Source organism: Cnephaeus nilssonii (assembly GCF_951640355.1).
Source record: "Cnephaeus nilssonii genome assembly, chromosome: 17".
Taxonomy (NCBI): domain Eukaryota; kingdom Metazoa; phylum Chordata; class Mammalia; order Chiroptera; family Vespertilionidae; genus Cnephaeus; species Cnephaeus nilssonii.
Genome location: NC_137088.1, coordinates 44,456,791 through 44,478,316, shown reverse-complemented (window position 1 = coordinate 44,478,316; position 21,526 = coordinate 44,456,791). Strand labels below are relative to the sequence as shown.

The window sequence follows — 21,526 nt, the reverse complement described above, 5'->3', positions numbered from 1 at the left end:
AGTAAAGTGGAGATGACAGACACTAGAATCAGGAACTTCTGGAAAGATCAACAGAATTTATCTGAACCACAGAGAGAAAACTAAAAAGAAAGAAATGAACAGAGCCTAGGCACCTATAAAATGAAAAAAAAATCCAACTTTGGCATCACACACATTCCCCGAATGAGTGCAAGTAAAACTGAGGCAATCTGAATATGACTGGCATATGTTATCAATGTCAAAATCCTGGTTGTGATATTATTCTATAGTTTTGCAAAATGTTACCATTGGAAAAAACTGGGTGAAGGGCCAAGCGGATCTCTTTGTATTATTTATTACAACTGCATGTAAATCTATAATTATGTCAATAAAATTTTTCAATTAAAAGCTCACCAGCTGCACCCTGGCCAGTTTGGCTCAGTGATTAGAGCACTGGCCCCCAAACCAAAGGGTCTCAGGTTCAATTCCTGGTCAAGGGCAGGTAGATCCCCAGTAGGGGCGTGTGTGGGAGGCAACCAATGCATATGTCTTTCTCACGTTGATGTTTCTCGCTATTTCTCCCTTCCACTCTCTTTCAAGAAATCAATGGAAAAATTATCCTCGGGCAAGGATTAAAAAAGAAAGAGAAGAGCACCAGCTGCAATGTGGAGAATGAACAGCAAATGCTGGAGGAGAAGCAAGCCTCGGGAAGAATGCCATGAGTTCAGGTGTGGATACTGGCCATTTGAGTGTCTGAATATTGTTTTACTTTAAAGAATATTAGGCTTTGTTCTGGTAAGCAGGTAAGCTAATTATACAGGTCAATTTGATACTTTCAAGGCCTGTTTTAATTTTTGCTACAATAGATGTAAATTAGCCTTTTATTCTGGGAATTGTTCAATATCACTACTAAGTTATGACCTGTCTCAGTATCTGTTGAGTGGCTCAGTTGATTACTGTGCACTACATTGGCTACTGAGGACTGGCTAATTGAAGTTTCCACATCTCTTCACCCAGTAAGAGCTCTGAGTATTATTCCGTTTACAACTCCCCAGTCTTCCTTGGCCTGCCTCATGAAGGTTCATTTACACATGCATGGTCAAGGAGACCTCCTATTCAGATATCTGGGGCTGTTTTTCTGCATAGCTCCCTATTCTCCAAGGTTCGGCCTGACAACCTTGGCCTCCCCAGATTCTCAATTCAGTCAGGGTGCTGGGCACTGCTTCCATCATCCTACCTGCATCCACAGCCTGGGGACTGCCTCTAATAAAGTATCTGGGATGGCTGTCAAGCTTACCTTTTGGTTTCCTTCCCTTGGGAATTATGATCCATACTGCGTGTAGTCTCATGTCTGAATACGATTGTTTTCTATATTTTGGCCAGTTTCCTAGTTGTTTCTAGTAGGAGAATAAGTCTGATCTTTGTTATTCCACTATGACCGAAAGCAGTAGTCCCAAAGTTATTTTATAAATTCCTGTTCTAGAATATACCAGTTATCTGCTATAATAAAAGCGTAATATGCTAACTAGACCGGACAGCCGGACGACCTTCCGGATGAAGCCAGGGCTGGGAAGGCTGAGGCAAGCCGCCACAGCTGCGAGGGCCGAGCCCCTTGCATGAATTTCGTGCATCAGGCCTCTAGTATATACATAACATGTAATATTAGTGAGCCTAAAAAAAGGAATGAAATTCTCATACATGCTACAACATGGATAAATCTTGAGGCCATTATTCTAAGTATATAAGGCAATCACAAAAAGACATACTGTATGATTCCACTAATATAAGGTACCTAGAATAGACAAAATCAGAGACAAAGTAGAATGGTGGTTACCACTGACTGGCAGGGGGGAAATGGGGAATTTTTGTTTAATGGGTATCGAGTTGCAGTTGTGCAACATGGACCCAGTTCTGAGAACTGGTTATACATAATGTGAATGTTCTTAACTCTACTGAACTATACACTTAAAATGATTAGGATGGTAAAAATTTTTATGTATTTTTGCCATAATTAAAAAAAATAATAAAACAGTAAACACTTAGTGTTCCATTCACTTTACATTTAATCTGCCCAACAATCCCTTGTGGTTTAGGTGCAATGAATCTGCCCAACAATCCCTTGTGGTTTAGGTGCAATGATCTTCATTTTACAGATGAGGAAACTCAGGCACATAGTTAGAACATATTTTTTTAAAAGAATCCCTTTGTACCTTAAACCACAATATTTTTTGTAAAAGAGTTGGCAAACCGCCAGCCAAAGACCCCATTAAGACATTAAGACATTGTGGCCTGTTCTGGCTGGCTTGGCTCAGTGAATGGAGTGAATGTCCCGTGTTCAATTCCAGTTGGGAGCACGTGCCTGGGTTGCAGGCTCGATCCCCAGTGTGGGGCATGCGGGAGGCAGCTGATCAATGATTCTCATCATTGATGTTTCTATCTCTCTCTCCCTCTCCCTTCCTCTCTGAAATCAATAGAAATATGTATTTTTTAAAAAGACATCGTGGCCCACCTTTGTTTCCTCTTGCTATTGTCTCAGGTTCTGTCCATCCAAAAGCCTTCAGCAGCCTCAGAATTCTGGAAAGAAATCTAGTCAGCCTAAACATAAGTGCTACAATTTCATGATTACTATAAGATAGACTAATTCATATCCTATCTAATAAAGACAGAATATGCAAATTGACCGTCACTCTGCAACCAAGATTGTGGCGCCCAGAGCCAATAAGGAGGGAATATGCAAATTGACACAACAAAGATGGCGGTGGCCGGGCCAGGACGCTTGTGGAACGCCCCCGTCCTGGCCACTCCAGGCCTCTAGGCAGTGTGCGCGCAGACGCGGAGCAGCCAGGGCAGGACTCCTGCTATGGGCAGGGGGAGGGCGGAGAGTGGAGGGAGCTACAGGAGGGCAGCAGGGCCAGAGCAAAGGCCCAGGTCCCAGGTGCTGGAGGGAAGCCGGTGCCAGCAGCCAGGGGAAGGAAGGCCTATTCTTGCACAAATCTTTGTGCATCAGGCCTCTAGTACATATATAAACAAATATGCTCACATGACTCTTCTGCTGAATAATATTGTAATAACTATGTCTGGTGCCAGGTTGGGACTAGGCTTATCGTGATGATCATTTTGTAAGGTATATACATGTCTAATTACTATGTTTTACACCTGAAACTAATACAATATTGTATATCAATTATAATTTAAAAACATAAAATAATTGTTAGGCAATATAGAAAAGCTGCTACGGGTTTTTTAAAAAAACTGGTTAATGATGTTTTGCTGCTCTCTGCTGGACTGTTTGTGTATATGCTCCTGAGAGTCTGTGTGTTTTTTTTGCAAAAAAAAAAAAAAAAAAAAAAGATTATGAAGTGCCAAATTAGTCCAGTGTTAGATTCTTTTCTCAGAGCCTTAAGCTTCAAGGAGGTGTCTTAGATATTCTGCAAGTGCTTGATTTCAAATTTTATTTTTAAACACATTTAAATTATTATTTTTTCATTAAAAACAATATTGTACATTTAAATGCACAATTTTGACACAGCAGATACTGTCTGAAACTAGTCTTAGAATGGAAAAAGAGTATCTTCAGCCATTCACTGTGAGAGCAGGCAGGAAGTGATGGATTACAAAGTACTTTATAAGAATTCACTGGTGACTTCCTGGATATAAGAAATTACAAAGGGGAAAAGGTCAAATGTGACTCTGAAGTTTGGAATCCGCCTGGTTAATGTCACAAAAGAAAGAGCCAAATCAGAAGGAAAGTTGGTGGTTGGGTGAAGTGATGAGGAGAAGATTAAGTTTTGTTACATACATCTTTTTTTCCCTAAGTGAGTTTTCTATATTATGGTGCTCAGCTATACATACTAAAGGCCAATATACCCCCAAAATATAGTGAGTTCTTACAACTTTGCTAAATGGGACATTTTTAGACAATAAATTGCTTACATGTTCAAATGCAAGTAATTTATTTCACTGTGACTTGGCTTATTGTTACTGAATAAATCAACTAATAATTTTAAAGAGAAAGAAAGAAATCTGAAGCCATTCAGTCTTCTCCTTCACTCTATTTCAAACCCTGTGGTCCTCTGTTAAATAATTTCAATAGGAAAAATACCTATAATGCTTTACAGGGGACTAAAAATTGTGAACTATTATAAGTTTTCTGCATCTGAATTACGAATTGGAAGCGTTTCCATTCTTTATATGGTTTATTTTGAAACACCTGGCAGCATCATTTCATGGTTTACTATTTGGTCTTTTCAGAGAATTTAAATTACTGACACATTTAAAACAGGATTGTGATGGGAAGGAGGACAGCAATAGCTTTCTTCAGTAGCTATTATTGATTTCTTCCACCTCTTTCCTTCTTCCCTTTGAAATTCTCTTACGCTGTAACACAGCCTTGTTTGTGTCTAGGCTGACAATGACCAAGAATAGTGAAGTCCCAAGCCATCTCTTGCCTAGATTTTTGCAACAGTCTCCTAACTGGTCTTCTTGCTTTCAGGTTATATCCCTAAAACCCACCTTCTATAACAGAAACCAGAATGATTGGTCTAAAATGCACATCTGATTGAATCAGCCTCTACCTAAAGTCTTCATTTTTACTTTTATTTTTGTTTTGGTAACAAGGAAATATTTATTAGTACTTAATTACTTAAAAAATAGATTTTTAAAATTTATTTCAGAGTGGAGGGGGGGAGAGAGAGAGAGAGAGAGAGAGAGAGAGAGAGAGAGAGAGCGCACTGGGGATCGAGCCTATAACTCAGGCATGTGCCCTTGACTGGAATCGAACCTGGGACCCTTCAGTCCGCAGGTTGCTGCTCTCTCCACTGAGCCAAACAGTTAGGGCTAGCAGGCTGATTAAGTTGAGAATTTTGTATGGCCCATAAATGATGTCATAAATATCCAAATGGCCCTTGGCATAAGGTTCCCACCCCTGTTGTAGAGTAAAGGTAATGTGTGATATGGACCCAACATCCACCATCATACGTATAGACGGAACCTTAGGAAACACTTGCTGGGTGCAGTGAAGCATGGTAGCAATCATCTTGGGTAGAAACTGCAGTTTAACTTTAACCCTGCTGTTTTGGCTTCTGCACTTACTAGCTTGCTAAAACAATAGAAAAGTTATTTTGATTTTCTGAACTTATGTATGCTATCCCAATCGATTGAATACTCCATTGTTGGTGGTTTGAATATCCCCTTGATTGTGATCTTACTGGTCATCGAAACACATTCTTCTGTACCTGAAGACCAGGACTCTAAATTGCCTCAGGGGCTCCAGATAATGTGTTTCGGTTGATTCAGTGATCCAAAGACCCCAAACTATAATTAATCCTTGTAGATAACTAACTTGCTCAATTCTGCTTCTGTAACTGCTTTGTGCAAACCAGGTTCCTCATTCCAAACCCAAAGATGTAATCAATACCTTTGTGATATTCTGCCTATATAAGCCTGATGATGCCTGCATTTTGAGGCTGCGAGATTTGGAGCGCCATTGCCCCCTCGTAGCTGCCGGCTTTTGAATAAATGACTCCATAATTCGACTTCTTGATTGAGGTGTCCTTTGTGCGATTCGTGGTTACACTACAACAGTGGCACTGTTTCTAAATTCACTCATCCCCTTGTTTATTTGGGTACTATCTAAGAGATATGATTTGTTATTACTTGTATTCTGGCTGTGTCTCTAGGAAAAGCAACCACTTGACTGTTGAATTTTTAAGTCTGTTTTTTCATCTTTTCTGCCTGGAAAAACCTGTTGTCTCCTGATGCAGCCTCTTGGGCATGGATGAACTGAGGGGTACAGTGGGAAAATGAAAATATAATACTATTATCCATTCGCCATGGAATGTACTTCACCCCCTTAAACAGAAAAGGTGGCTTTACTTACCTGATTTTGAAAACTGGGTGACATGGGCCCTTAAATCACCTCCACCCCTTTTATTTGCCTGTGGTTTTTCTGGACTCTCGTAAAAGGAAATGAAGTTAAAAAAAAAAAAAAAAAAAAAGCAGCCAGACGTTCTGAGGCCTGATTTTCCCTCTTTTGAGTACAGAACGTTAGTCCAGACCCTCCTGAGTTGTCTGGTTTTTTAAACAGGAAGACCGTTACTTCCTTAGTATTAAGACATTCCCTGTTCTGTGAGGAATTTTTATTTGTAAGGGGTATGCGCATTCCTTCTCTGACCCTTCTCTCCGCACTCAAGAAGCTGCTTGCTATAAGGCTGTGCCCCAAGGTTGCAATTTAACCAGCAGCCTGAAGAGAGTGCTGCTGCGCCGGAGTGGACTTATCCTAAAGACATGGAGGCAGAGAGGGCCATGCTGTTGGCCAAGAAGGTGGCTGATCACACCATCCTCGCTCCCTGATGTCTTTCACACAACAGTAAGCTTTATTAACCAGAACCTACTCGCCTATGTGAGAAACTTGGAAATGAGATGGACTGAGTGGGTGGATGGCTGCAAAAAACATGTCTGGTTAAAACTTGATATGGTGACAGCAGTTAGCTGCCTTCCATGGAGGGGGAGCCATGACCATTTAAACAAAGTTCTTGGAGGAGAAAAGCACAAGATAATAGCTGTTTATTTCTCACTGTTTTAAAGATGATGTTTTAAGCTGGTGGCCCATTTAGAAATCTCTGCATTAATATACTTGAATGAAAATGTCAGCTTACACATATTTGAACAAGCTTCCTCCCATCCTCTTAATCCATCTACACATTGTGCCGTTATTTCTGCTGTATAGGTCTCCATTTGAAAATTACAGTTAAAGACAGATTGTAAGGCAATAGAAAAAACACACACTTTATGTTTTTGTTTAAAAAACACACACACAAACTCTACCTAAAGTCTTTAAATTCTTACCTCTTATCTTTTCAAGCAGGAGATATGTCAGGTCTGTGGTTCAGCTCAGTTTGCCTCTCAACTTCTTGCCTCACCCTGTACATCACAGGACCAGCTGTGCTTCCCTGCAGCATAAATCTGTTTGCTTCTCACAGTGGTATCTTTATTCCTTTATTGTCCTATCTACCTAGATTCCTATCATGCTCCCTTCCACTTAAAATTCTTCTCTGGCCTTTGCTAACTCCGAGTCTCTACTAGATGGCCTCCTTTGCCTGATTGTCTTTTCAAGCAGGATATATGTCTATCTTTAATCCCTGCATCAGTTACAGTTCTGGCAAGCACAAGTTGATCAATAAGTAATTGCTAACTAAACAAGTTGAATAAATGAGTACCAGTAACATTGGTATAGTAATCTCCCAGTATGAGGGCATAAGGCATTCTCCTGTCTTGTAAGTGTCCTAGGTTACTGTAGATAGGCTGTGGTTGGAGGTTATTTGAGGCATTGAGACAGACTTGTATGTTACTAGAGGCCCGGTGCACAAAATTTGTGCATTGGGGGGCGGGGGGTGTCCCTCAGCCCAGCCTGCACCCTCTCCAATCTGGGACCACTTGGGGGACATCCCTCTCACAATCTGGGACTGCTGGCTCCTAACCGCTCGCCTGCCTGCCTGGCTGATCACCCCCTAACTGCTCCCCTACCAGCCTGATTGACACCTAACTGCCCCCCTGCCAGCCCGATTGCCCCCAGCTGCCCTCCCCTGCTGGCCTGATCTCACCCCCAACTGCCCTCCCCTGCTGGCCTGATGGCCCCCAACTGCCCTCCCCTGCCGGCCCGGTCACCCCCAACTGCCCTCCCCTGCTGACCATCTTGTGGTGGCCATCTTGTGACAATGTGGGGGCAGCCATCTTGTGACGGCCATCTTGGATGACATGGGGGCAGCCATCTTGTGACGACATCGTGCGATGCCACCTAGGCTTTTATTATATAGGATTATATTAAAAAAAAACCACAACACATAAAACTTGCCATTTGACTCTATTTCAGACCTCTTTAGGTAGGAAATAGGGATGTGGAATTTTGCTTGAATAATTTCTGAAGCTTAAATATTTGGGACAACTTATGTGCAATTCTACAAGAATCTAAATTCTAATATGCTTTTTATAGAAATAGCATCTTCACACTTATGTAGAGTATAAAATACTTGTAAAATTTGACAGTCTTAAATATCTTACATTGTTATTATTTTTACAGGAAACATAAACTCAACTAAGGTCATAGGACCTATGATTACAGACTGACTAAAAGAGTGAAGAGTTCATTCACATTTAAAGAAAGAAGCAGCACATAACGGTGAGTGTAACTGATCGACATCTCTGTTAGGAATGTGGATAAATATCTTCTAAAGGAATTATGGAGTTATATTATTTTAATACTATTTTTATTAAAGAAATATATACAAATAGTATTTTATATTTAATATATGTTTTGAGTTTTCAAGAAATAAAGCAAGACTGATTTTTTTAACATTATTAGCAAGCATATTCTGTCCCAAGAGAATATGATTCTCAAGAGAATGGCACAAACCACACGTAGAATTTCTCTAGATATGTAACCAAACACCATATTGTCTTCAATTAGATAAATGTCTGGTGTTATGTTTCTATAATTTATGTAAATTGCAACCATAGACCTATAATTACCCTATTTAAACTTGGCTGGTTCCCCAAAGATTTCTTAGAAGAAAACTTAAAATAATAATTAGTTGCCTATCTTTTCAGAGCCACTGGGGGTTACTAATATTCTAGGTTGTAATTTTTGTAAGTATCTATTTTTGCATATTTCTCCTAGCCAGGAATATTTTTACATTAAGTGGGAAGATAATTGGGAAAAACATGTTTTTGTGTGTGTTTGAGAATAAAAAGAATTTGGAATATATTATAAGAGAACATTTTCATCACCCTAAAAAGTAACCTGGATCTTTTAGCTTCCACCCCAAATCCACCCATTCCTCCAGTACTATATAGCCACTACTTTCTGTCTCTATAGATTTCCCTATTCCAGACATTTCATATAAATGAAATTGTATATTTGGCTATTTGTACTGGTTTCTTTCACTTAGCATAGTTTTTGAGGTTCATCCATTTTTTATCATGTGTCAGTATTTTATTTTTTTGTGTGGCCAAATATTATTTGCATATCTATTTGATGGGACATTTATTAATTAGTGTCTCCATTTATTTTATTTTTTATTTAGAAAAAAAAGGGGGAGAAGGAGAGAGAGAGGAAAGGAGAGAAACATCTATTTGTTATTCCACTTATTTATGCATTCATTGGTTGCTTCCTGTATGTGCCTTGACCAGAGATTGAACCCACAACCTTGGTGTATCAGGAGGACGCTCTAATCAACTGGCCAGGGCTAATTAAGGTCCTTATAAAATCAGTATTTACTATGTAGCAAGAGGTCATGTCAGCTATACCTTTTATTATTGGGCTTTTATGCATTGGGGAGAAAATATCCAAAGTTAAAGTCTGAGTAGCTTTCTGGTCCTATGAAGCACCAAATAATAAAGCAATAACCTGAGTCATGTGACATAAAAGGGAAGCAGATTTTCAGTCCAATTGTTAGTCAGTCAAGGAAACTGGAAGACTGATTTAATTCTGTCTGTCCACAAATTACATACAAATCCTAGGTGCCTTAGGAAAAAGTGAAAATGAAGTGTGTTTGTAAGGTTGTTGGTGGGAAGTTTCCTATTCACTGAGAATAATAGAGGGACAAACAGGGGAGGAGAAGAGATACACAGAGGAGTGATTAAAAAGCTTTAGTGCTGTAACTTCATAATTTATCTTTATTTCTCTTGAGAGCCTTGATTAACAAATTAGAGATCCCAGAGACCTACAAGCAAATGTAGTTGCAAGAGACTGAAATTGGAGTAAGGAGATGTAAATTTGAGTCCTATCCATCACTTACTAGTATAGTGGTGTTTCCTTCAGCAAGACAGTTAAGCTGCCATTTCCTTCTCTGCTAAAAGTGGCAATATTTCTCTGGCAACTGCTGTGAAGATTAAATCAGGTGATGGGAGCACCAGACTATAAACCCAGGGGCAGGATGAATGTTTACTTTCAGTTGGTTTCCCAGAAGCCCACTCTGGGGTCTGGTAGCAGATAGCGTCCTTAAGAAATATTTGTTGTGAGAATAAGTAAAGCATATGATAAATTATAGGGAGGTATTCAAATGTTCTTTCTGTAGTATTACTCCTTTCCCTTCAATTTATTCAGTCCTCCTAATTGAGTGATGAGACATTATTCTTCAGAAAACATGAATTCCTATACAAGTTTCTTTTGCCCTCCTTTATTATAAAAACATAAAACCTAAGACACTTTTTTTCCACATATTTTACCACTCTTTGCACTTTTGTAGTGTACCACTTCCTCTTGAGCATTTTTTTCTCTTTGTGCACCAACCTCCTTCTTAGAAAACTCCACAAACACAATGTGAAGTTATTATAAACCTGAGTCTTTCTTCAGGTGGAAATGGCAGTGGTGTAAATGATCTTGTAACTAGGCCTATATTGGTCAACCAGCTGATATAACACAATGATCACTTCCAAGAGTTAAATCCTTTTGATTTTCAACAAGTCTTGGATTTGGCAAAGGAAATTTACTTGTCTTCTCAAATTCAGTAAAAGGCACTTTGAATTTGTATAAATCATTTAAAGAGAGTTGATAGATACACCCTAATTTATATTTTGGGTAAATCTAGATTCCCATATAATGAAGCCAGTTTGTTTAAAGCAAGATAAACCTGTAAATACTTAATAGGATAAACCCAAATCAGGTTATATAAGTGATTTTCTTACCAGAAAATACCAGAGAGCCACTGTGTTGTCCTCAGCAGTCAAAACATATTTAGTAAATATATACTGTGTTCCAGGCACTATGTCAGGCTTTGGGAATACCGTGGTAAGTAAACCAAGACATCTCCCCTCAGCCCATGAAGTGGGGCATAGGTCTAGTGGGAGAGAGAGATTTAAATTAAATAATCCCACAAAGGAGGGAGTAGTCACAGATTGAGTGGGATGTAAATAGTCTGGGTGAAAGGAACAAGGTTCTATGAGAACACCCAAGAGGGGAACCCAAGCTAGAACAGAAGTGGGTTGATCAAGGAAGCTTACACAAGGAAGTGAACCTTAAACCAAAGGAAATGCAGGAGCTAATGGGGAGGAAGAAAGTGAGGAGAGCATAGTACACTGGGGAAATAGCATGTGCTAAGGTTGACCATGTGGCCAGGGGAGCTCAGCAAGTGTGCCAGACTGAGGAAGCACCAAGAAGGAGTTTAGGGAAGAGGAGTGGACAGAGAAAGGTCAACCAGGGCCAGAGTCAGCAGGGCTCTAAAAGTCATATGAAGGATTCTTATCTTTATTATCCCTTGAATTAGAGGCCTGGTGCATGAAATTTGTGCACTTGAGGGGGGGTGTCCCTCAGCCCAGCCTGTGCCCTCTCGCAATCCGGGAGCCCTTGGGGGATGTCCGGGGAGCAGGCCTAAACCGGCAGTCGGACATCCTTAGAGCTGCTGCGGCCTGTGAGCCCGGCTCGTCAGCCTGTGAGCCCGGCTTCTGGCTGAGCAGTGCTCCCACAGGGGGAGTGCGCTGACCACCAGGGGGCAGCTCCTGTGTTGAGCGGCTGCCCCCTGGTGGTCAGTGTGCATCATAGTGACCAGTCATTCTGCCGTTCGGTCGATTTGCATATTAGCCTTTTATTATATAGGATAATGAGAACCTGTAGAGGAGTTTTGTTTCATTTTGCTTATGTTGTTGTTTAATTGAAGAATAACATCACATAGTAAAATGCATATCTCTTAAGGGTACAGTTCAATAAAAATTAAATATGTATACACTGTCTCTGTTACATCACCTAGATCAAGATATAGAACATTTCCATAATTTCAGAAAGTTCTTTCATGTCCCCTTTGAGTCAATATACCACCCCCTCTCCCAACAAGGGAACCACTATTCTTTTATTACCATAGGTTATTTCTGTCTGGCCTTGAACTCATAGGAATGGAATCATACCGTATATAATATTGTGTCTGGTTTATTTCATTTAACATTATGCCTGTAAGATTCATCCATGGCATTACATGTAACAGAAGATTTAGAAGAGTTTGACTCAAAAAGGAAACAAAAATGTAAACCTTAGTCACAGCTCTTAACTACTGGATTTAGTGGAGATTTGTAGTTATCAGATCAGCTGGCATAGTAGTTTAAGGGATACTTGCATACTTGCTCATCCCTAACTATATTCTTATTTTCAACTTAGGATTCTTTTTCTGTGAACTTCATCCCAGATTGTTGCCAAAATAAAAGGGTCTTTCTTATACTTTCTTAGGACAAATTCAAGAAATATCTGCTCAATGAAATTATTGTTTTAGCTTAAGCATAATGGAAGAAATGGCAATTTCATATTTTTAAATGCATCTGAATAGGCAATGAAATTGTAGGCTTATAATACTGTCTTTATTCATACAATGACCAGACTAATTAATCTCTAAGATCCTTAAAGTTTATGAATTGGATCTATTAGTGGTGGTTTTGTTGATTGGCCTCTATTATCTTTCCCTAGAGCTGCATTTCAATGAAAATGTCAAGAGAGAAAAAAGAAAGAAAGAAAGTGGCTTCCTAGCTGTGTGACCTTGAAAGTTTGAAGATTCAGGTATTTGTGAGCATCAGATAACATCTTTTACCTAAAAAACAAAACAAAACATAACAAAAATACCCCACATGAAATTGCTTTGCAAATGTTAAGGATTGTTGTTACTATCAATTCTTATTAGTGACTTTATTCACTTCAAAGGTACATTATTAATGCTTTTGTTTTACTATGTGTGAATCCTTTAACTCTGATTATATATGTACTTAATTGCTATGATTAGCATGTGGAAGTCTATAATTCCTCTGTATTGAAACATATGGGAGCTTCCAGTCAAGATATCAAAATTACAACTAAACTACAGAACAACCATCATTCAGAACCACCTGAAATCTGGCTGAATGGAAGTCCTACAACTATAGAATTAAAGAAGAGACCACATTGAGAGTGGTAGGAGGGGCAGAGACACAGAATGGGCTGGTCATACCTCCATACTATATGAAATGTTAAAGGGTCTTCTTTGAGAAAAAGAAAAAAGATAAAAAATATGAACACCAAAATGGCAATAAATACATATCTATCAACAATTGAATCTAGAAAACAAAATGAACAAGCAGAATAGAAATAGACTCATAGATTCAGAGAACATTTTGACAGTTGCCAGATGGGAGGGTTTGAGGGGATGGGTAAAAAAAGGTGAAGGGATTAAGAAGTACAAATTGGTTGTTGTACACCTGAAACTAATATAATAATGTATGTAAACTATAATTGAAAAAATTTTCAAATTATTTTTAAAAAGAAACATAGCCCTAGCTGGTTTGGCTCAGTGGATAGAGCATCGGCCTGCAGACTGAAGGGTCCAGGATTTGAATCCGGCCAAGGGCACATTCCAGGGTTGCAGGCTCAATCCCCACTAGGGGGCGTGAAGGAGGCAGCTAATCCGTGCTTCTCTCTCATTATTGATGTTTCTATCTCTCCCTCTCCCTTCCTCTCTGAAATCAATACAAATATATTAAAGAAAAAACAAAACATAAAATTATTGTATTGGCTTTCTGGATGATTATTAAGATATTACTGTTTTACTATTTCACTGGTTAAAAGCTCTTCCTTGGTATACCCCCTTTTATGTATGAACAGGGTTTTAAAAAAATCTTCTTTTGCTTTAAAGTATGAAAGGATATAAAGTGGAAGTCTCTCCCACTTGTCTTCCAGACCATTCCCTTTCCTCCGGCAACCAATTTGCTAGTTACTTATGTAGCCTTCCACAAAAGTTTTATACAAATAAGTGCATATACTTAACTGCATTTCCCTTTCATGGGTACAGATGCTAAAATTCTATTCTTTTTTTTTTTTTTTTGGCACATAATGAGCTTCTTTATCAGAAAAAAAATGAGTACCTACTTCATAGAGTTTATGTGAAAATTAAATAAAGTTAACATATGTAAAACACTTTAAAAAATGCCAGGCATGTTGTAACCTCTATGTTAATTTTGTTGTTGTTAATCCTCACCCAAGGGTTTTTTTTCCCCATTGATTTTTAGAGAGAGTAGAAGTGGCGGGGGTCGGGGGAGGCCTCTATGGGGTCAGTGTGAGGCACCCCTGCACGCCTAGGGCATTTCTACTGCTGTGGACTTGGAATTCCTGGAGAGATGCATTTATGAACAACTGGTAATAATTTCTTAAGTCCTACCTCTTCATTTTCCTTTGTGTTGCGTTTTGGAACATCCAAAAACCATGAACATGAACAATGTTAGTAATGAAGAGTTTGACTGACATTTCCTCAATGAGGGCTTTCCTGCCAAGGACCTTCTAGACCAAAAAATTGATGAAGTCTCTTCTTCTGATGATAAGGATGCCTTCTCTGTTGCAGATCTGGGAGACATTCTAAAGAAATATCTGAAGTGGTTAAAAGCTCTTCCTCGGTATACCCCTTTTATGCAGTCAAATGCAGTGATAGCAGAACCATAGTGAAGACTCCAGCTGTCATCGGGATGGGATTTGACTATGCCAACAAGACTGAAATACAATTAGTGCAGAGTCTTGGGGTGCCTCCAGGGAGGATTATCTATGCAAATCTTTGTAAACAAGTGTTTCCGATTAAATATGATGCCACTAATGGAATCCAGATGATGACTTTTGATAGTGAAGTTAAGTTGATGAAAGTTGCCAGCTCACATCCAAAGGCAAAGTTGGTTTTATGGATTGCGAAGCAGTCCGTGGTCTCAGTGTTAAATTTGGTGCCATACTTAAAACCAGCAAGCTTCTTTTTGGAACAGGCAAAAGAGCTAAATATTGATGTCATTGGTGTCAGCTTCCACATGGGAAGTGGCTGTACTGACTCTGAGATCCTCATGCAGGCCATCTCTGATGCCCACTGTGTCTTTGACATGGAAGCTGAGGTTGGTTTCAACATATATCTGCTGGATATTGGTGGTGGCTTTCCTAGATCTGAGTACAGTAATCAACCCAGTATTTTACAACAGACTCGGGAGTGACACTCATAGCTGAGCCAGGCAGATACTATGTTGCATCAGCTTTCACGTTTGCAGTTAATAGAATTGCCAAAAAAAACTGGTATTAAAGGAACAAACAGGTTCTGATGATGAAGATGAATTAAGTGAAAAAACCTTTATGTATTACATGAGTGATGGAGTATATAGATCATTTAATTGCATCTTCTATGATCATGGTCACATGAAGCGCCTTCTGCAGAAGAGTCCCAAACCAGATGAGAGGTATTCTTCATCCAGCCTGTGGGACCAACCTGTGACAGCCTCGATTGCATTGTGGAGCGCTGCGGCTTACCCAAGATGCATGTGGGGGGACTGGATGCTCTTTGAAAACATGGGTGCTTACACCATTGCTGCTGCTTCTATTTTCAATGGATTCCAGAGGCAGACCATCTACTATGTGATGTCAGGGTCGGCATGGCAACTGATGTGGCAAGTCCAGAATGACTTCCAGCCCGAGGCGGAGAAGCAGAAACGCCAGTGCTCTGCTTGTGTCTGGTGGCTGGGAGAGTGGGATTTCAGCTCCTGTTAATGTGTAGATGCCATTCTTGAAGCTGTTATGCAAGTGTAACTTGACTTAAGGGACTTGGGGGGGACCATTTAATTTAATTATTGATAATTTTGAAATGTCTTTGTAAGTGGGGTTGGCACAGATGGAACAAGGTGGAAGGCTTAGGTGACAGGGTCACCCTTATCTGTGTTCCTATGGAAACTATTTGAATATTTGTTTTATATGGATTTTTATTCAATTTTTAAACATGCTATTGCAGAGTGCCCCTTGGCTGCTGGGCAAACATTTGTAGCTTGTACATTGGCAGAATAGGCCAGAGGCTTAGTGTTGTGACCTGTTTTAACAACAAAGTACCTTGAAAATTAAAAAAATAAAATAAACATTTATTTTTATTGATTTCAGAGAGGAAGGGAGGAGAGATAGAAACATCAATTATGAGAGAGAATCACTGATTGGCTGTCTCCTGCACAACCCACACTGGGGATCGAGCCTAAAATCTGGGTATGTGCCCTGACTGGAATCAAACTGTGACCTCCTGGTTCATAAGTCGACACTCAACCACTGAACCACACCGGCGAGGCTCTATATTAGTTTTGAGTGTAACAAATCCAAAACGTTAGTGGCTTAAAGCAATAGCCATGTATTACCTCAGTTTCTATATGTCAGAGTCTGGGTATGGCTTAGCTGGTTTCTGTGCCTGGGTCTCACAACGGTGACATCATTGTGTCAGCTGGGCTGCTTTCTCACCTGTACACTCAGCAGGAAAGAATTTTCTTCTAAGTGCTCTCAAGTTGTTGGCAGCTGTAGAATTCATGGCAGCTTGCTTCTTCAAAGCCGATGGGAGAGTCTGCTGCTTGGAGTATCTCCTCAGGGAATGCATATGTTCTCTGTTTTTTAAAAAATTGAGATATCCATATATTATAAAATCTATCCTTTTAAACTGTATAATTTGTGGGGTTTAGTATATTCACAGAGTTGTGCAACTAACAGCATATCTAGTTCCAGAATATTTTCATCACCCCAAAAGGTAATCCTATAATTAATTAGCAGTCTGTCTTCATTCTCTCCTCTCCCCAGCCCCTGGTAACCACCTATCTTCTGTTCTTATGAATTTGCCTATTTTCAACTTTCATATGAATGGAATCATACAATATATGACTTTTTGTATCCAGTTTTTCTCTTAACATAATATTTTCAAGGTTCTTCCACATGGTAGCATGTATCAATATTTCATTGCTTTATATGGCTGTATTCCATTGTATGGATATACCCTATGATAGATATTTAGGTTGTTTCCAATCCTTTGCTATTACAAACACTTGTCCCATTACAAACAACAGTGGATATCCTTGAATAAACATTAAGAATGTGAATGAGTATGTATATCTGTATTATAATTTCTAGAAGTAAAATTGTGAAGTCAAAGGTTTATGCATCAGTAATACTGATATTGCTGAGTTATACCATTTATATCCTGTATTTTAAAGAACTGTTTGAGGAAGTGATATGAAATGGCAAAGTGGAAAATGCATTGGGTTCTGGACTTTGTTTTGCCACTAAGAAGAGAGGTTAGCATATAGCGGTTATTAAGAGCATGGACTTTGGAGGCAGATTGCCTGGGTTAGAATCTTGGTTCTGCCATTTATAATCTAAACTACAGGCCCGTTGCACGAAGATTCTTGCAATAGGCCTTCTTCCCCTGGCTGCCAGCACCAGTTTTCTGCCGGCACCCGGGACCCAGGCCTTCGCTCCAGCCACCGCCTTCAGTCTTCTCTGCTCTGGCCGGAGCACCGCTCCTGTAGCTCCCTCCGCCCCCGCCCTCCCCCTCATAGCAGGCGTCCCACCCTGCCCAGCCTCTCCGCACCTGTGTATGCAAATTAACCCGCCATTTTTGCTTTGTGGGTTAATTTGCATACTCCTGATTGGCTGGTGGGTGTTATGGAGGTACGGTCAATTTGCATATTTCTCTTTTATTAGTGTAGATGACCTTAAGAAAGTTAAATACTCAGTTTCCTTATCTGTTAAGTAGAGATAACATTAGTATTTTGTGTGGGGATTAATGAGATAATACATAAAATACTCTTATAGCAGTGCTTGACATATATAAAGTACTCAATGCATGTTAACTGTAATTATTAGTTTGCTGTGTGATCTTGGGCTGCCCTTTCCTATTTATTTATTTTATTTTTTCCATCACCATTTGTCTCTCTCTCCCTGTCCCTTCCTCTCGGAAATCAATAAAGTTTTTTAAATGAGCATTTTGTTTTAATATAGCTCATATAATGTTTTCATCAGTATTTTTTCATGTTTTTACATGAACTGTTTACTAAAAGGAATAATTGTTTTATTACACTCACTGTCCTTCCATTTACTTAGCTGATTCAAATAGGTTGGGCAAACCATGATTAGCTTTTCCATATAGGCTGTTATTCCATACAGGGATGTTTATCACAGGACATAGGAATTCAACTTTCCTGCAGCTCTTGAGGATGTACTTTAAGTAGCAAGGCCTAGAGCAGAGGTGGGGAACCTTTTTTCTGCCAAGGGCCATTTGGATATTTCTAACATCATTCGCTGGTCGAACAAAATTATCAACTTAAAAATTAGCCTGCTATATTTGGCCAAATATTTAATTAACTCACCCCTAATGCCTTGGCAGGGCCAGACCAAATGATTTCCTGGACCTTATATGGCCCTAGGGGCAAACATTCCCAACCCTGGGCCTAGAATTTTGTTATAATTATAGGTTTGGTCAGTTATCTCCTTGGGAGACAGCTGGAGTTTGAGAATCGAGATTTGGGTTCCAATCCTGATCTTGCTGCCAGGAGACTAAACTAGGTGTCAATCCTCATGTCTTCATCCAAAATACATAAAGGTGCACAGCTGCTGTGAAGATTAGGTCTTGGAGAAGTAGTCAGGTGTAAGTACTTTGTGATGGAGTTAAACAGACCTGTCTTCAAGTTCTGATTTCCATAACTTCATTTTGTTCAAGGTCTTGAAATACTTTAAAAAATACGTATTTTAAATTGTGCATAATACAGGCATAGCTGATATACTGCAGGTTCAGTTCCAGATGACCTCAATAAAGTCAGTTGTAATCTTTTTGTCCAATAAAGCCAGTTGTAATCTTTTTGCAGGTGGAGAGTCTGGCCTTCCATTTGTAAAAAAACTGCAACATCTGTGAAGCTCAATCAAGCAAGGCACATTAAAACAAGGTATACCTGTGGTATCTCCCTGATTGTTATTGTGAGGATTAAATGGAGATGATGTAACTCATCTTGTCCAGTGTCTAGCATATAGAAAGCAACCAGAAAATCCTGTCTGTACTCATGATAACCAATGAGAGTGGTTTCAACCTAGTCAGCAAAAACTATTCAAAAGGCATTCGACTTGACTATTATTTTCAAGTACCACTTGCTGTATATTTTTTAATGAATATATTTTTTCTTCAGTATACACTCACCATAGGAAACCAAAGACACCAAAGGAAAACAATTTAAGTCAGCAGCCCTCAAGCTCACCAGAACAAAATCCTGTCAACACTAGGCTGAAGTCATATCAAAGGATCCCAGGTAGTGACTGCTTGCGGGAGGCGGACCACCGCTTCTAACTCTTTAAGCTGGTGTGGCTCAGTAGTTGAGCATTGACCCATGAACCAGGAGGTCAGGGTTCCATCGCCGGTTGGGGCACATGCCTGGGTCGCAGGCTCGATCCCCAGTGAGGGGCGTGCAGGAGACTGCCGATGGAAAATTCTCTGTCATTATTGATGTTCCTCTCTCCCTCTCTCTCTTAAAAAAAATAAAAAATCAAAAAATATTTTTTAAAAAGATAAAAGAGTGGGGGGCTGCTGGAAGTAATCTATTGTCAAGATGCAAGATCCAGGGGGAATGGCACCTCGCTGAACTCGGGTGAGGCTTTGCCGGAGGCTTTCAGGCTCTTGCGCTGCAGCTCATTCTCTTATCTCCTCTACAGGCTTTTATTTGCATCTATTCCACAGACTGGGGTCATCCCGTTTGGGCTGGTGTAACGCCTGCGCAGACAAGGAAGGTAGTTTTCTTTCAAAATAGGCGACACCTGGTCGGACGCGCCTCCATGACCCACAGCGCTGGTCGGCCGCGCGGTCTCGGCGCCGGCAGCTCGCCTTGAGGCCCATCCAACCCGCGGCCGGCGGGCGTCGAGGTATCCGCGGGGCGTTGCGGTCGCCCCTTTTGGCGGGCTCCAGCGCCCGAGGCCCCGCCCCCCGGCGCGGCCGTATCCGCGCCCGCGGAGGTGGGCGCCGCGCCCCCATTGGCGGAGCGGTCCACGAGGACCCCGCCTCCTCCCGGCTCAGACGCGAGCACGTTGAGTGGCGCGGGGGCCGGCGAAGGACGGCACGGGCGAGGAGCGGCTCCCGGGGCCTGGCGGCACGGTTGGGGCGCCCGCTCTGGGGCCCTCGAGAGGCTCCTGGGTCGGGAGCGCGGCCCAAGGCCACGGCGGGGGGGAGGGTGAGGGTGGGCTGAGAGCAGCTGGGCGGCCAGGCTGGCCCGCCACCCCTTCCCCCCACCCCCTTCACCTTGTTGGCAGCAGCTTCCTGGGCTGCTCACGCCGGCGCGATGGCGACTGCTGCGGAGACGGAAGCCTCTCCGCCGACGGACTCGAGCTGCGAAAGTGGTGGCGGCGGCGGCGGCGGCGACGAGGAGATGAAGCGGGCGCTTCCGCAGCCCGAGTCTTCCCCACAAAATGGCGGCGGCGGCGGCGGCCCCAGCATCTGGGAGCCCGGCGGCGGCGGCGCGGCGCCCGAGGAGACGGCGGCCGAGGCCACTGCGAGCGTCAGCCAAGAGCAGCCTCGGGACTCGGCGGAGGCGGGCGCGGCCGCTCTCCCCAAAGGCCTCGAAGAGCCCGAAAAACCCGTTAGGAGGATTTTTCAGATCCCCAGGAAGAGCAGAGAAAAGAAAGGTGGTGCTTCCCCCTTCCCCAACCCCTCTTTCTCTCTCCCCTCCATCTTTTCATTAGAATCTCTGGTCTCCTCTTCCCACACCCATCCGAGACGTAAACACGCCTGCAGCGCCGGCCGCCGCTCCCTCCCCGCCGCGGCCGCCCCGCCGCTGCGCCTGGTGCGAGAGGAAAGTGGTGGCGCCACGCTCCTCGGCTCCCCCTCGGCCCCGAGGAAGCTGGAAGTAGCTCAGGCTTGAAGCTTGTCCGTAAGGCTGCAGCTCCCAGAGAGAGAAGATGGTGCTCGGGGCCCCTCCCTCCCAGCCCCTGAAGGCAGAGAAGCTGGTGTGTCCTCCTAAAGATGCTCCTGACAAGTCTCACGGTGGAAATAGCCCGTGGCCACGGATTCTGGAGCTTTCTCCAAGGCCCTTCATTGTTCAGAGGATCACAAGTGCTTCTCCCTGTGGAAATGCTTCAGCTCTCTGCGTCTACTTGAAATTTGCTGGATGTCAGCGTCTTCCCCTTGTCTAGAAATCTCCATTAGATGTGATTCATGCACACTGCTTATTTTCCATCACACTTCATTTCCATGTAGATTTTTTTTTTCTTGTTTTTGAAGCGTTTGCTTAAATAGGCCTCTCTCTCTTTCTCCTTTTAAATCCAAACTTTAGTGTATTTTTATATTGTATTTGAGAAGAATGGGAAGGTAGGCCCTTGGTGCAGTAACTTCCCTCTGGAAAAAAAAAATAGGGAGAGGTTAGCTTATGCCCAAGAGTCTCCAATTTGATATTGCATCTGAGAACTTCAGATAAAAAAAAAAAAATCCAAATTTTTGGAGCCAATATGGGAACAGTTACATGAACTACGTTTATCTTTTTTTTAAACTTACTGCCATATTTGTGACATTTGAATGGAGATCAGAATTACTGTTTCCTATTATAGCACTATTTTTGACTAGCCAGTGATTTGGGATGTTCTGGATTAAGTCAATTTAAACCCTCTTTTTTATTTGCTGCGTGGTTCAGTTTGTCATGATTTACTTTGGAAAATACCGTAGTGAACATTTTTTTTTTTTATTTACAGAAAACATAATTTAGTAAAGACAGGATCTGGAATGAAGCATGTGCTTCTTTCCACGTGCATAGCCAACTCCATTTGCCCAAC

The 21,526-nt window shown here is 41.4% G+C and overlaps 1 protein-coding gene and 1 pseudogene across 5 annotated transcripts in view; both read left to right on the top strand.

Annotated features, from left to right (window-relative positions):
* Positions 1 to 8,054: 8,054 nt before the first annotated feature.
* Positions 8,055 to 15,518, top strand: LOC307113240 (ornithine decarboxylase-like; annotated as a pseudogene). The gene is made up of 2 exons (XR_013815286.1): positions 8,055 to 8,134; positions 12,404 to 15,518. The product of XR_013815286.1 is annotated as an ornithine decarboxylase-like (transcript).
* A 4,249-nt stretch (positions 15,519 to 19,767) lies between these two features.
* The window catches only part of TASOR (transcription activation suppressor), a 59,710-nt gene continuing 57,951 nt past the window's right edge, over positions 19,768 to 21,526 (top strand). For all 4 annotated transcript variants that reach the window (XM_079794724.1, XM_079794723.1, XM_079794726.1 and 1 more), the window contains exon 1: positions 19,768 to 20,386. In XM_079794724.1, coding sequence (XP_079650850.1) covers positions 20,044 to 20,386 — 343 coding nt within the window. In that variant the 5' untranslated portion in view covers positions 19,768 to 20,043. The remainder of the gene's footprint in view (positions 20,387 to 21,526) is intronic.